At 43.0% G+C, this 16,159-nt stretch overlaps 3 protein-coding genes across 4 annotated transcripts in view; 1 reads left to right on the top strand and 2 right to left on the bottom strand.

Annotated features, from left to right (window-relative positions):
* The window catches only part of PANK4 (pantothenate kinase 4 (inactive)), a 31,770-nt gene extending 28,862 nt beyond the window's left edge, over positions 1-2,908 (bottom strand). Inside the window, exon 1 of the mRNA XM_044996063.1 lies at positions 2,768-2,908. Coding sequence (XP_044851998.1) covers positions 2,768-2,894 — 127 coding nt within the window. The 5' untranslated portion in view covers positions 2,895-2,908. The remainder of the gene's footprint in view (positions 1-2,767) is intronic.
* LOC123354240 (transcription factor HES-5-like) overlaps positions 2,681-16,159 on the top strand; it is a 75,425-nt gene continuing 61,946 nt past the window's right edge. For both annotated transcript variants that reach the window (XM_044996069.1, XM_044996070.1), the window contains exons 1-2: positions 2,681-2,868; positions 4,748-4,851. The gene's annotated coding sequence lies outside the window, so the exon portion shown is untranslated. The remainder of the gene's footprint in view (positions 2,869-4,747; positions 4,852-16,159) is intronic.
* On the bottom strand, positions 5,975-7,672 carry LOC123354245 (transcription factor HES-5-like). Its single transcript, XM_044996078.1, has 3 exons — positions 7,448-7,672; positions 7,139-7,304; positions 5,975-7,021 (listed from the first exon to the last, which is right to left on the bottom strand). Exons 1-3 carry the CDS (start codon positions 7,499-7,501, stop codon positions 6,768-6,770), a joined length of 474 nt encoding a protein of 157 aa, XP_044852013.1. The 5' UTR covers positions 7,502-7,672; the 3' UTR covers positions 5,975-6,767.

The following is a 16,159-nucleotide window of genomic DNA, read 5'->3' as shown; positions in this document are numbered from 1 at the left end:
TGCACACATTCCATTGGTAAATTCAGTGTCATACTTCCACAAACTAAAATTTGCAGCACTAAACATTTGTAATCTAGGCAAATGAGGAAAGTGGTGGTTTTTTTTTTTTTTTAAGAAGTGGTACAGAGGCGACACTGAGTTCCAGATAGATTAAGCAGCATATGATGGTCAATTCCATAAGACCAATGATGACCATCTACGGTAACAAAAGCAGTGAAACTTAATAACCCTCAGACCTTCTGAGATCCCATTCTGATGCATCAGCTGAAACGGTCACTTCCAGTTGATAAGAAAATAATTTTACCCTTCTCCTAATTTTGAACTTCAAAAAAGAAATTCAGAGATCAACACAAGCTTGATGGATCTCTGCTGAGAAGGTACACTTACCTTCCCAACCTCTAAAAATAGGGAAATACAAGAGATAGGGATGCTCTGAAATTAAAGTGGTGTTTGTAAAGCACTTTGAGATCCCTAGATGAAAGGAACTACAGAAGTAGAGAGTTATTTCTTGATATCTATCTTGCACTGGAATTCCCTATCTAGCTAAATTGCTTTTAGCTTTATTTTCCCAGTTTGTAAAGACTTAAAAACCTGTGTTGGACACCCACTGTGCCTGGGGTTTATCGCTAACCCACTGCTTTAATTCTATTCTGACCCACTGAAAGGTAACACTAATTTATTGTTTACTGAATAGGGACTAAAATTAAAGAATAAATAACTGTTCCCTTCAGAGGAATTACAAAGGGTGATCAGTTGCTAATACACCCGTCCCTCTTCCCTTCCACCCCCACCCCCACACGATTAGTCTGCAGTTCTAGACAGTTTCAATTCAGGGTCTGCATTTGACATTAACTTCAAATCTAATGGGGAGGGGGAAAGCGTTGCTTAATAAAGAACTCCAAACAACTTCACTGACTTGTAACAATTGGAACAATAAGAGGAAAAATGCAAATGGTCCAATTCCACTCTCCTAGACTTCTATGAAAGCAGCAGGAGTGGTCCCTACTACAAGCAGGATTTTGACCCTAAGCTGCTTCACTTGCACCTAGAGGAGTATCTTGCCTCCCTTTGTGCCATTCTTGCAGTGATCAAATGCTGGCAAGGAATATGAAAAGCTGGGGGAAATCTATCCCTTCAGCCTCTCTGTTCCCTGGCATAAAGGTTCAACATTGTTCCAACATGAAACATAGTAGTTTCATCTTCCCATTTAAGTTTTCATTTTTTGATTATATTGTGACATGCTATGCACCTTGGTTCAAGATGTCAAGACCTTTGTGTATATGCTCATTAGGGTTTCACCAGTGCATACTGGTACTTTCACAGAGGAAAAATCCCATCTCCCTGGGTGGCTGTGGGAAATGCACACACATCCAGTAGTCAGCTGTCAATATTGATAGGCTATTGGCACCCTATAAATTCAGAAATTAGTCCTCCCTCCACCATCACCCACACAGTCCTTACATTCTCCCTAAAGCAAGGGGAGGGGGAAAGCAGGAGGAACATCATGGAAAACACACATAGCTAACAATACTACGTCTTTCTCCTGAATGGGGGGGGGTGTTTGTTTTTTGAGGGGGTGGGTGGAGACAACAGCCTCAGAGTTTGTCTACAATGTAAGCTCAGGGTTAGTACAACTCACGTTAGCAGACCCTAGGGCTGTTAGCCTAGGTTTTCAGTATCTACACTCATTTATAATCTGAGGTTAGGAATAGTTGAACCCTTAGCTCAACCTGGGGCTCCAGCATCTACACTGCCTTATGCGGCCCCGAGTTCAACCAGGCATATCCCAGACTTCCTAGCACTCTCTCAAAATGTGACCGCTCTAGCCCTTTGTTTGTGGTGCAGCAGGGGAAAACTTGATGGGCCAGAGGACAAAGAAAGTCAGCCCATGGGATTGTCAAATACATTTGATGGACTCCCAGAGCACAAGTCCGGAGGGGCTGCATCTACACTGAAAAGCAACAGGGCTTGAACCCTGGGTCCCAGTGCGGGAGACTGGGGCCGAGCCCTGGGTTAGCATGATGTGTGTAGCTGGGGGAGGGGATTAGGCTTGAGCCTAAATTTGAGCCCTGGGTTTACGCTGTAGTGTAAACATTGTCAGAGAGTCTTGCTGCAGCAAGCTACTCCACGGGGCTAAGGTTTGAACAGACCCCACAACTAAGCAGGGGACTGAATGCACCTCCATGTAAGGGGGGGTCTCATACTCTCCCATTCGCTGCTGAGTGGCATCCCTCCCCCACACCCCAAATGCTGCCTCCCTAATCGTGGATGCTAAGTCAACCCTGCCCCCCCCGAGGGGCTAACCCCCTTCAGTCCTCTGTCTTGCTGAGCCTTCCCTCAAAGGGGTCCATTCCCTAGTCCCCTCCCCGGGGTCACCCCCTCCTGCCCCCTTTAATCGCCCCCTCAATCGGGTCCACCCCCCTCTGCTAGGCTGGCCCCTCCAGCCTGTTTACCACCCCGGCCAGCCCGTTAGCCGCCCCCGGCGGCATGCTGGGATTCGTAGTTCTGCCGCCCGCCCTCTGCCTCGCCCCGGGAGAGGCTCTGGACCACAACTCCCGTCATGTCCCGCTCCGCCAGCCCCCCGCGGCGCACGCCGGGAGCCGTAGTCCGTCTCCCGCTCCAGGCAGTGCGCGCCGCGCCCAGCGGGACTGCATTTCCCAGCGTGCCCCGCGCGCCACTAGCTGCCCGTCCCGGCGGTTTCCCTGAGCGGACAGAGCCGCCACCCGCCCTCGACCCGCTGCCGCCCCCGAGGCGCCCGCCCGGTTACCGATGTCTATGGCGAAGCACTTGGCGTTCTCCAGGTTGCGGAAGATCTCGTCAGGCGGGAGAGTGATGCTCTTATCCAGGCTGCTGTCACCGCCGCTGCTGGTACCTCGCCCGCCCCGCTCCGCCATTTTGAACGCCACCCACCCCCTTGCCTGGCCTATTCGGCATGCAAATATATGCGCATATTTTTACATATTAATCTGATATAATACATATATTATACAAATGAGGTCGGGCTTGGGCTCCCTTCAGCGTTGCCAGTATTCAGCCTTTTTGCCCGGGGAGGGGTGTGAGGGTGGATCGTAGCCCCATTTTATCTGCGACCGACAAAGTTATGGGGGGGGGTGGAACTGGGCTCCATATTTTTTACCTTACAAAGTTATTGGTAGGTTGGATCTTCATCCCAAGTAATCTCCCCCCCCTCCCAATTACAGGGATTTAGATCTATGGTCTACAAGGTTATAGGTGGGTGAGGGTCTGGATTCATTTTTATTTGCACCTGAGAGTTGCAGAGGGGCTTGCACCTGGCCCCATTTTATCCTCAGCCCACAGGGTTACTGAATAGTGGGGTGGGGAGTTTGGGGGATTTGTGTTCCATTCATCTGAAGTCCCAAAGTTATTGAGGGGAAAAGGCACATTGATACAAATAATCTCAGTTTGCCTCGTCTCTAACATAGCATCATCATTTATTAGCAATGATACTTTCTATGGGAGCTCTCATCCAAGGATCTCAAAGTACCTTATGATCATAAATTGTTAATAATACTAGTACACTATAATATCCTGCACTTAACAGTAGATCATCCCAAATAAATACTCGTAGTTTGCAGATCCTCCCTGCTCTTGAGTGAGTTCATACCCCTGCTCCATTTTTGGTGAGAGAAAAGGAGATTTTTCCAGGTATTGCACAAAAAATTGAGGACAAATGATTGCTAATGGATTCAGTAACACTTTTTTTTTTATATCTAATCTGAAGACCCCAAACTCACCCAAATGAGCAAGGTATTGCAACTTTCAGTAGTCTTGCTGTTTCATACTGACACAGTGCTTGAACTGGGCCACAGGGTGGCATAGCACAGCTGGAGGTTACAGTGCTGCTTGTGCAGCAAACATCACATGATCCCTCCCTGAAAACGTATAAGTCAAAACCGAGAGATGGTTCACAGTAGGTAAAGAAGATGGGAGTTGTTGGAAGATATAGTCAGAGTCAAACAAAAGTCTCTCCCTGTCATAAACTAGCAATAGGGCAAACAACAAGCGAAGTGGCAATACATAGAGCTTATGGCTGGAAACTCCAACAATTGAGATATTTATACAGGACTAGACAAAATACTAGCAAATGTGCTGTAGGAGACACATTAGATGAGACCTGACAGACCTCTAATTTCTGTGATTCTAGCTGGGATACATTCCCTTACTGCAAACACCATTTTCTAGCTCCTTTCCTATATGCTTCTGCATTCTCAGGTAAAACATTTGCACTAACGAATATGAGGTAAAGGCAGGTTGGTGTGGAATGGAGATACATTTGGGTTTAACTGAAGTGAGGGAGAGTTAAGGGTTATCATCCACTTAATAGCTCCCAGTATTCCTTTTTCTCTGAACAAAGGGATACCTTGTTGGCCTAACATATAGTTTGAGTTTTGTAGCCTCTAATTTTCCCACTCTGTGGCCCTAATACTGCTCCCATTCACATCAGTGTTACGGGTTCAAGCCCCATATATATTGGCTTTTCCCCGCAAGGATGAATTAAGTAGCTAAAAATATTTCTGCTTTATGTGGAAAACCATTTGGATCTAAATTTCGCTGCATGTCTTACTAGTAACTGTTACTGCCCCACATCTATTTAATATATAAAAAGAAGGGAATTTAAACATTAACTACCTAGCAAAGTTTATTTTCACTTGGGAAGTTATTTCTTCCTTACTTGAAATGGATTATCTGCTTCTAAAACAATGGCCCTCATTTTTCTCATTCATAGATACATCAGAGCCACCCTGGACCTATCAGGCTGAATATGGGACTGAGACCCAAGAACTACTGAGTTAAATCCAGCTGTGACACTCACGTTTTCTGTGATGTTGGGTAAGTCACTTGGGTCTAAGTGTCTAATGATGTTTGGTTGCCTTCATTTTTTGGGAATGATTTCTGAACGTGCTGAGTGCTCACAACTCCAGTTGAAGTCAGCGAAGCTGTGTATACTGTATTTATCACCTTGGAAAATCTGGTCTTAGACGTCTGAAGTTGGGCATCTGAAGATTAGAGAATTGTTTGGAATATTTTTACTTTAAGCTCTGTCTCAGTTCTTCTAGATCTAAAGTGGGAATCGTAATATGTAAGGGCTTCATATTATTATTGGATGTCTGCCAGGTGTTTGATTTTGTTTGTTAAAGGGGTATATCTAGTGTGTGAATAAGAAGCCGCAAAGGGATCAGTTAAAAGTACAGTACTAAAGTTAAGTGTCTCAGTCTTTGAACTAATTTGTGAGCAGCCTTGTTAAATGAATATGAGATCTATGAGAAGTCTGCTATAGAATCATTTATTCGACTCTTCCTCTTAGCGAGGGCTTTGCTTTCCCCTCACTGTCTCCTGGCACAGTCTCAACAATACAGGGATACCAGCCAGGCAGACACCTCTGAATTAAAGAAATCCTGACTCTGGATAGTGAGTGAGGATGAGCATGTTGCTGCAATATAGAATGTGAGTGCTTGATCCTGCAAACCCTTACTCGCAGCAGAGGAAAGCTGACTATGGCTCCTTCTGGATCTTGTCAGTACCATTCTGTATGTTAATCAATAGGAGTCATTCAAATTACAGTGCCTCAGACCAAACTTGGCAAACCTGGGTTGCTCCACAGCTGAACTGTGATCTTTGTGTATCTATTGTGAGGTCTCCTATGTCAGTTCTTTAAACAGCACTATCCTGTGAAGCCTCTGTCAAAGGGGCATCAGTTAGGGATTTCTACACAGGAGAGAATGACTTGCTGCATATAGATTCAGTAATCAGATTTTATTTTAACACTGTGCAAAGTTTCTGCAACTTTTGAAATTCAAAATGGTTTCAAACACAGATCATACAATCAGTTCACCTGACACATACACATCACAGCATCCTCTGAGGATTATAGTGAATAGACTATCTCCCATAACATTATGGTACCAAAAATATAAATATAACTTGTACGGTTGCCTTTCATGAAAGACTTTTGCTAAATATTTCTCGTAAAACCGACAACACAAGCCGATACTTTCCTTCCTATGAGGATACAAAACAAGTTACTGCCTTTATAAAAGGCATTGCATATGCTGAACATAAGAAACAATACTCTGCTTTTGAGAGTAGTACATCGTGAAGAATCCCCTCTACATAGCTTGAGTTACGGTGTAACATTTTTCCAAGTACACTCAATAAACTCTATAAACATTATAGAACCCCTTACAGCAACAACATGAGAGCCAGATTTTCAAAGGTGCCCACTAAGATTGGATGCTCACCTTGTGATTCGTAAGACATTGATTTTTCACAAGTTTTGACTCCCACAATTCCAGTTGAAATCAAGTGAAGTGGGATGCTGCACGCTTTGAAAATGAATGTTCTGTGAGTCTCAGGTTGGGCCGCTAAAAACAGAGGCACTCCAGTTCAGTGGACACTTTTGAAAACTGTAGCCTAAACTTCCTAGAAGTTACTTCTTTCTAAACAAACACACTCAAAAACCTCAGCAAGGTTAAAAAAACATTAAACGTTCCTTTTTGAACAACTGCTCAGTCATCCTACCATGAGGATTACTTTGCACATTCTTTTAGAATAGCTATCTCTCCACGTGGTGGGAGCATTTAGATCCTTCTAGGAGAAGGGAAACTGACATCCAAGCATAAGTATGCTCTGTAAAAGGAAAGTATTCTTCCCTACTCATTAGAGGAGTGAGAGGACTTGTACAGCAAGTCACAGTCTCCTCTGGAATATGAGTTAATGTCCAGAAACCATACAGAAGTCCCTCTAATCTACCAGGGCCTCCAAAGTCTGCTGGTGGGCTTCAGTGCTGCTTGTTTTGCAGACCTTTGGTGGGCTGCAGAGGATGAAGCTGGAGAATTTGAGTCCTTGGCTGTAACTTGAGGCCTCTGTAAGTGGCACAGCAGTTTCATCTGGGGTTCTGTGTTCGCAGAATGGAGAGACAAGAACTGCAGAGCCTCTTTGAGGCACCAGGAATACCCTTCACTGTAATCCTGCTGCAGGCTTGGAGAAGAGGATGCAAAAGCTGGGAAGAGAGAGAAGACAGAGATGGCTTTTAGATAGGGACATCTAGGCTGGAGTTTGGACCAGGGATAAATGCAGCGCAGGAGAGTTATTCAAAAGCAAAGGGGAAGGCACTTACTTTGACTGTATTTCAAGTAGCTGACAGTCATCTCCAGGATGTCGGCTTTCTCCAGCTTGGAGTTGGGCTGGTGTCTCTGGAACTCCTTCTCCAGCAGGAGTTTCAGCTGCTCGATGCTGCTATTAATCCGGTCCCGGCGCAGCTTCTCTACAATCGGCTTCCTCAGCTGTAACACAAGAGGGGAGAGAAAGTTAGTGACAGCATTTCTCTTTTCCATCCATTTCCCATCTTCTCTATGTAAGCAGCTCAGCCTGTATCAGCTGTTTGCCCTTTAGCCAGTGCATGTTGCAATATGCAGTGGATACTTACTCTGTTTTTCTCTTTGGAAGTTAGGATTTCCAGTGGGAAGGTATTGGGTGCCATTATCCCAAACGTTCAAGTGCAGGGTTCACTTCCAATCTTGCTGTTTAGCCAGTGCAGAAGGGAGCTGGAAAGCTCTTCTATTTATACCCAGAAGCTGCATACAAATGTCTGGGTCCTAAGCGTCTTTGAGTTTCCCACACTCACTAGCCAATCCGTGCATTTATCAGGACAATAGAGAAAGCATCTATTACAGCATGGTAAATTGACTGTGAATTGCCTGGGGATAATACTCTGCTCCCAACGGAGCAGGTGGACTGGGGAGCGTGTTACACAATAGGCAGTGGCTTTGGAGGGACAGGATAAGAACGTGGGAAAGCGTTCGCCGTCATTATAATCAAACTTGTGCCTGATGTTGGGAACGTCAACATCTCAATATGCTGCCTTTTCCCAGGCTGTGGTGAAATTAAGCACAGAAGACAGCTCCCAGGAAAGGAAAATGTCCCCTACTTTCCTGTGCCCAAAAAAGAAGCTGTAAAGGAAAAACTCCAAAATTAGAGAGACTAAACATTTTCATTGACATTAAACCGTACTTAGATGAATACAGTGCTTGTCAATTTTCAGGCAACTGAGATCAAAATCAAAAGGGAAAACACATGTTTTTGGGGAGGGGATCTTTTTAAGAAAGATACAGTTCAAAATGCTTTTCTCTCCATCTTTTATAGACATTTTGTTTCCTCTATTATTCTTTAAAAGACTTAAATCTTTATTTTTTTGCTTTTTTTCTGGGCAATCTCAATTTCTTCTGTGATGGTCTGGCAAATCTGTACAATAATAAGTTTTGCCCTTCCCTGGCATCTTCCATTTGATATCTCAGAGCATTAAACAAACGATCATGAACTAAGCCTCACAACACTCTGCTGTGCCTCAGCCCCCATGTGCAATAGGGGAATATCCTCCTTAACACATGGGGAAACTGAGGCACCAAGGAAATCATGCCCTCACCCACACTTGGCCTGAATTATCCTATCTGCAAAATGGCTATAATACAGCAAGATTTCCTGACTCCTAGTCCAATCTCTCTCTGTCTCTCTCACATACAAGCACTGTTTTTTTTTCAGTATGTTTGACTGTTATGTACCCCATATGCATTAGATATATTTGGCACAGTCAAATCTGCCACAGGAAAGCGTGAGAATAGCACAGGAGTGGGCAGTCATCTGACCATGAGAAGATTTTCTAAAGAAATAAATAATATTTGTTTTGTTTATCATCTGACCTGATGCCAGAAACTTTGGATCTTGTTCCAGAGATGCTGGCTCAGTGATTAAACTGGCTTAGAGCAATGCTTTTCTGGTCACTTCTTCCCTTACCACAGGCCCTGCACTCATGAGTATTTTGACTATTAATAAAACAGACCCAGATTCATGATTCTTTCTTAATTTATATCAGTGTAATCATAATCCTCACTGTTTAATGGTTAAAGCATTGCTCAACAGCCTTCAAGTTGTAAAATGACATAAAAGGTTGTTATAAAGAGGTGGATAATAAATGGTTCTTCTTAACCAACAAGGCCAGGACAAGAAGCAATGGGCTTAAATTACAGCAAGGGAGGTTTAGGTTGGAAATTAGGAAAAACTTCCTCATTGTCAGGGTAGTTAAGCACTGGAACAAATTGCCTAGGGAGTTTGTGGAATCTACATCAGTGGATGTTTTTAAAAGCAGGCCAGAGGTGGTCCAGATAATACGTAGTCCTGCCTCAGCGCAGGGGACTGGGCTAGATGACCTCTACAGTCCTACATTGCTATGATTCCCCATGCGACACACAGAGCTACACACATAGGTTCAGCTACACGCAATTGAATAGTATAATCCTAAAGAACAATCAGAAGTAGTGTACTGGAAAAAACCACCCCCAAAGTCACACAACATGCACACAGGAAATACGGGGGATGGTAACAGAAAGGAACCACTCTTCGGGGGGGAAAGGTTTAAGATGCCATTTACAGTGGAGTGGGAGGGTCTGAGGTATCAGTAAGCTCCACTCGCTAGTTGTCTACCACACCAGAGGCACAGTCACCTGCAGACCTGAGCCAGGATGTTAGAATCTAGAATCATGTCAGAGCAAGTATGCGAGATCTTATATTGACAGAGATGCCAATTCTTTCTATCATGCCTGGTCAAACTGCCATGTTTGCTTGGAGCACCTAAAATGGGGTTTGGAGCATTTCAGTGGGGTTTGGTGTGTGCTAATTTATCCTCTCAGGCACTACACATTCCAGAATTGGAAGCTGGGGCCTGAGAGAGTACCCAGAGAGAGAAATAACAACATCTAGCACTTATATAGTGATCTTCAGCAGTAGCGCTCACAGTATCACTAGTCCCATTTTACAGATGGGGAAATTGAGGTGCAGAGGGGGGAAGTGACTTAGCCTTCGTCTGTGGTGTGGGGCATGGGTCACTTGTGGATTGTGTTTTCCCCACCCCTCAACTAGAGTAAATGGGGGATTCTCTGTAACATGAAACCCGTAGATCAAGATTTGAGGACTTCAGTAACTTAGACGGAGGTGATGGGCCTACTACACGGCAGATGAGATTCTGTGGCCTATGATGTGTGGGAGGTCAGACTAGATGACCATGATGGTCCCTCCTGGCCTTAAAGTCTGAGTCTAAGATCATCCAGTGTGTCAGTGGTCAAGACAGGAATAGAATACTGATCTCCTGAGTCGCAGTCCAGGGCTCTATTCCCTAAGCCAGGCTTCCTCTCACAGAACCCAGCTCTTCAGCTCTGCTGTTCACAGATTAAGGACTTGAGTTTCCACATGCCTCAGTTTCCCCATTGTTACAAAGACATTAATGAAAGCCTCATCTAACACTTTGTCAGCCTTTTAAAATGCAGAGAAAAATTAAATAAACCTTTTTCTCTAAGCTCACTCTGTGACCTCTCCATACCTCAGTTTCCCCATATGAAAAATGGGGCTAACAATGGTATCGCGTATGGCTGCATGTAAATAATAACACACTCAGAGTTGTTGAAAGGGCGAATCTGTTAAAGTTTTGAAATCCTGAAAAGTTTATTTTACTGGTCATAAAATTGTCATCATGTTATCTAGCTGTTTTTGTGATTCAGTTGGTATAGTAGTTAACTCCATGACTTCATGTGACAATGAGTTCCATAGGTCAGCTACCCCAGGGCATGTTGTATGTTAATAGCTTATTCGTTATTATTTTTATTGTTTTTCAAAGCACGTGGGTGACTCGGCAACACAAGTCCCATTAAAAGTCTGCCTCTAGGTCACTTTATACATTTTGAATTATTATTATTATTATTTATTATTATTATTTAATGTTATATTAGCAATACAGGACCACACATATTTGATAATTTGATAATTGTAGCTCACAGTGACAATATAATGCAAAGCTCTGTGTCCAGGATTGGCAGTATGTCAGATGCACTGATCAGTAAGTCATGCCCACGCTGGATGAGAAGGGATGTGTTTTCAGCAGCAGAAGGGCACCGTGAGGTGGGAGGTTTCCTTTGGCCAGGGAAGCTTTTGATCCAATTTTCAGTTCTGGAAATATGAAATGAGTGGTTTTAAATAATGCCATCCTCTCCCCAGCACAATGCCCGGGAACGCAAAGGGCTGAACCAGCCCTCACTGATTAAAGCATTCTCCGAGTGCTAGCCAGATGGTATAGAAGGCATTAGCTTTCTGCTCAGGACCCACAGAGGCACACTTCTATTGTGGACAGTTTAACACTGTGAATGGAGCGATGTGTGGGAAACTCTCAAAATTCCGGACTCTCACCATCTGAGGTGAATGGTGAACCAGGCAGGCTGCCTTGCATTGCATGCACAAAACAACAAGCCTCTGGGGTTACAAACGCCAGCTTCCCTCTCTCTGTCATCGTTTGGAAAAGACCAGAGCTCTAGCACCAACCCCTTCGCTTCCCGCCTCCCACCCCACACCTATTCACAAATCAAAGAAATGAGCCATTCCTTTTGTATTTGCTTTGATTGTATTATGCAGTTCTAAATACTTTATGGTAAGTGAATATTTGTGAATGAATATTTCCTCACATGGTAATCTGAGATTAATAAAATCCCTAATTTAAGGCTGCCACATAAGTAGATTCATATGTAATGTATATTGCATTTATTTCCACAAGGAAGACAAACATTGACTATATAATCATTATCACCTCTGAATATGGTGGAAATCAGAGCATCAAGGTGATTAGAATGGGATACTACTGTACTTTAGCTGGAGTCATCCTCTCCTCTCCTCCCAAATATTCACTGTTACATTTGAGCACCTGCAAAGCATCTTTGTGCATCAACATATCTTTATGTAAGTAGTCTGTTCACTAGGTCAAATTCTTCCTGGTGGTATTGCCATCAGTGAAGTTACCTGAGGGACAAATTTATCCCTCCTCTATGTATCTTATCTATCTATCTAATGTCCTTTGCACCACTTCTTTTAGTTTATCCAATGTAACGTCATTGTCTGATTTTCTTTAACTCTGCAACACATTTTAGGAGTCCATTTGAATGAAAAACACCTGGTCTGTTGGTTTCAGAGTGGTAGCCCTGTTGGTCTGTATCAGCAAAAACAACGAGGGGTCCTTTTGGCACCTTAGAGACTAACAAATTTATTTGGGCATAAACTTTCGTGAACATCTAAGATATTTGCCGTTCTGGAACAAAATAATTTCTATTGTCAACAATCTATTTATCTTTTATAAAAGGTTAGTAACTAAAATGTTTGTCTTGTTTCCATTTGGCAAACATGGCTATTTTTTGTTTAGTTTTGCTTTTTAAAGGGAAGCTGAAAAGTTCAGTTTCTACAGCAGTTTTTCTGTTAAAAACATGCTTGTGGTCCAAGATCACCCATTGTGGGAGGGGATTGTGGCTTTCGACTAGCAGTAACTGCAGGGGAAGCAGAGAATGTTGTTTTGTGTGAAACTCACAAAAATGGTTATAAGTCCACCTCTCCCCCCCCCTCGTTCCTTCCCCTGCCCCCTGTTGTTAATGGAATGATAGATTGAAAGAAACAAAACATGCACAAAAGACACTGGGAATCTAGATTGTACTAATCCTGTAATTCCAATTTTTATAGATCTGCTAACTGCAGTGGTCTAAATAATTACCCTCTTCTTTGTATGAAGTAGTGGGGTAGCGGTGTTGATCCCAAGATATTAAATAGACAAAGTGGGCAAGGTAATATGTTTTATTGGACCAGCTTTTGAGCTTACACTGCTCTTCCTCAGGTCTGGGAAAGGTACTGAGAGTGTCATAGCTAAATACAAGGTGGAACAGATTGTTTGTTTAGCATAAGTGGTTAACGCACATTTCAAGGGACCAATTCTAGGTGAAGTGGCCATTAACACCTCTCCAGTCACAGAGGGGAGAGCAGGAGGAGCGGAAAAGCTGGGATGGGTGGTTAGTGAGTTATGGATTGTTGTAATAAGCCATAAATCCAGTATCTCTAAACAGTCCATGATTTTAATTGTCTAGCAAAGTTATTAATTTAAGCTCCCAGGCTCATCTTTTGAAGGTGCTATGCAAGTTTCCTTTGAGGATGAGGACTGAGAAGTTAGATACAGAGCGGTCACGGAGAAGTGTTCACCCACAGGTGATAATGCCTGCGTCTGTAACTTTCACTCCGTGCATCTGAAATGAGGGTTTTTTACCCATGAAAGCTTATGTCCAAATAAATCTGTTAGTCTTTAAGTTGCCACCGGACTCCTTGTTGTTTTTGTGGATACAGACTAACACAGCTACCCCCTGATACTTGACACAGGTGATATGGTGTTTTTGTCCTTTTTTTTTTTTTTCCCAATATTTTTTTCTGAGAGTTCATTCAACAGCACAGTGATTGTCTTGTTCCACCCATATAGTTACTATTGGCAGCATGTAGTGCACTCTTCATTGTAAAGCTTCCTGTAATATTTCCTTGCTGTGAAATATGGACCAGATCTTGAGAGATGGATTGCAGCTGAGCACTTAAGCCATTGCACCTGTGACGCTCATTTTCTCAGTGGCCTCGTTCAATCATGAATCACGTTAACAGTCAATAGCAGCACTGCGAATATAGAACAGCTTCAAAACTATGAGAAGAATCACCTAGGAGAATAGAGGGGCTGATCTATCTAGTTACATTCATTATTTTGTATTGATTAAAAATTGGCACCAGAAATCAGTGATGTCACAAAGCCTGAGTCTCCTGTACACTATGGCCATGTGACCCCCACCTGCTATAAGGCCAGGCCTTAGTGTAGATGAGAATCAGGCCCACAACATTTTATCAATCATAACAATCAAATGCCTATAGGGTTGGTGGTTTTTGGTTTTTGTTTTGTTTTTTTAACTCCCATCTCATCCTGGGTGACTGTCTCCTTTCTCAGCACTCTCCCGCCCTTGGGGAGCATGGTGTTTATTATGCTGATCCTACAGCCCAGGGATACTCTTCTGACAAAGACCCTATTAACCTCAGAGTGTGGGCCTGAGTTTCTCAGAGTTTCCCACACTTTCTTCCCTATTTATGACATTCAAGGGGATCACAAAAGAAGCGTGCCTCACAACAGCCCCCATTAGTGACGCTCTTTGAGTCCACATTGTGATTACCAGCAATTCCTGTCCCAATAGACCATCTGGAGAGCTATTTTCCCAAGGAGCACATTGATCGATCAGTATTATCCAGGCCCTTTTAAAACTTGGGAATGTTATGCTCTTTGACACTAAATAGGTGGCTTGAGGATGGATTGTCAGCTAGATTTTAAGATATCTAAGGTACAGAAAAAGATGACGATTGTTCTTTTAACACACACACACACACACACGCGTGTGCGCGCAATATTGATACCTTTCATGAGAAGGGTGACATGAAGTCAGGAAGTAGCATAAAATGCAAAAGAGGGTTATGTGAATGTAATGCTGGATGCACAGCCCAGGAGCATGAACTTCTCTCTTTATCCACAGAGCAGGTACAACCCTGGCAGTGGAAATGCAGGCGGCGCTCTTCCTGATCTATACCAGGATGAGTGGAAGGAGAGGCCTGCCTTATGGGCTTAATTCTGATCTCTCACCAGTTTTTCACAGGTGTAATTTTTCTGACTTGTTCCTGATTTAAACAAGCGCAAGCGAGGTCAGACTCAGACTCAGCGGTCCCTAAACTCTTGTTGTTTTCAGAGTTTTTCTTTTCTGTTTTTCTGTCTGACTTCATCAGTTTAAACTCAATCATTGCGTGATGTTGCTCGGTGTGATTTTTTTAGCAAGGTTCTGTGGCGCAGTTTACTCCAAGTAGATGTATGTTAGCTGTATAAGATAGTTATATAAATAATAGCAGTTTACTCTGAGGGCTTGCCTATACTACCTCACAGGGTCGATCTAAGATACACAACTTCAGCTGCACTATTCACATAGCTGAAGTTGACATAATTAGATCTACTTACTGCGGTGTCTGCACTGCAATAAGTTGACAGCTGACACTCTCCTGTCAACGCTGCTTGCGCTCCTCGTTCTGGTGGAGTACTGCAGTCGACGGAAGAGTGCTCAGCGGTCAATTTATCATGTCTATCTCTGCTGGATCGATCGCTGCCCGCTGATCCTGTGAGTAGTGTAGTTAAGCCCTGAGTAAATGTATAATATCTAAGAAAAATGTAGGTGATTCTAGTCCCTGTCTGTATTGAGTACAGTTTGGATGGAAGGTGACATGGGGTAATTCTGATCTCACTAGAAGGAATATATGTCCCTAGTCTTCATTTGTAATTTTCATTCATTAGAGTTGGTTGACAGATTTAAAAAAAAAAAATGAGAGCACATACATGAATCCAATCGTCTGAAATTTGGGGAAGGAGGTCACCCTACTTGTCATATATGTGACTTCCAGTAATTATAAAAATGTTCGCAAAATTTTCATATTTGCACTGAAATGTGGCATTCATTACTCACCATTCTCGTGTTAAAGTTTCATTCAGCCAATCTGGAAGCAGAAAATATGCCTGATGAACAATCAAATACTACAAACAGTGAATAGCCATAGGGAATAGTTTGCAATCAACTAGCTAAATAATTATAATTTCTAGCTCTTATATAGCAGTTTTTTATCATAGCTTTGGAGTGGGTATGTATAATTGTCTCCCTTGTCCATGACTGGGGCTCCGAGGTGCTGCTGCAGTCCAAATAATTAATAATAATAATTCTACAGATGGGGTAACTGAGGCAGAGAGTGACTTTCTCATTCTCACACAGCAGGCCAGTGGATGAGCCAGGAACAGAACTCAGGTCTTCCAAGTCCTCGCTCAGTGATCTGTCTGGGTCATTATAGTTTGAAGAGTCTTCAATTTGAATTGTTTGGTGAATGCTTGTGAATAATTAATCGAGTCACACAAATCAGGATCAGCCTTCAATGAATCACAAAACCAGGAAAAAAAGGCGGAAATGTATTGAATTACTGAGGCCAGCTCCTGTGTACATAGTAAAAGAATAACATGAAGGGTCCATGTAACCACACTGAGGAAATGCAAAAAATTCTTCTATTGACTGGTTACATTTATGGAAAGGAACAAAAAAAAGTAACAAACTTATTGCGGATTCCTTGCCAAAGCTAGATGGTGACTGGCCAATCAACGTGGTTTTTGGCAGTAAGCAGGATTGATTCTGGCTAGTGCTTGGCTGGGAGACCATCTGAGAACACCAGGTGTGCTCAGTTAGCC

Source organism: Mauremys mutica, chromosome 21, assembly GCF_020497125.1.
Source record: "Mauremys mutica isolate MM-2020 ecotype Southern chromosome 21, ASM2049712v1, whole genome shotgun sequence".
Classification (NCBI taxonomy): domain Eukaryota; kingdom Metazoa; phylum Chordata; order Testudines; family Geoemydidae; genus Mauremys; species Mauremys mutica.
The sequence above is the reverse complement of the archived record's forward strand: the minus strand, read 5'-3'. Positions and strand labels throughout refer to the sequence as shown.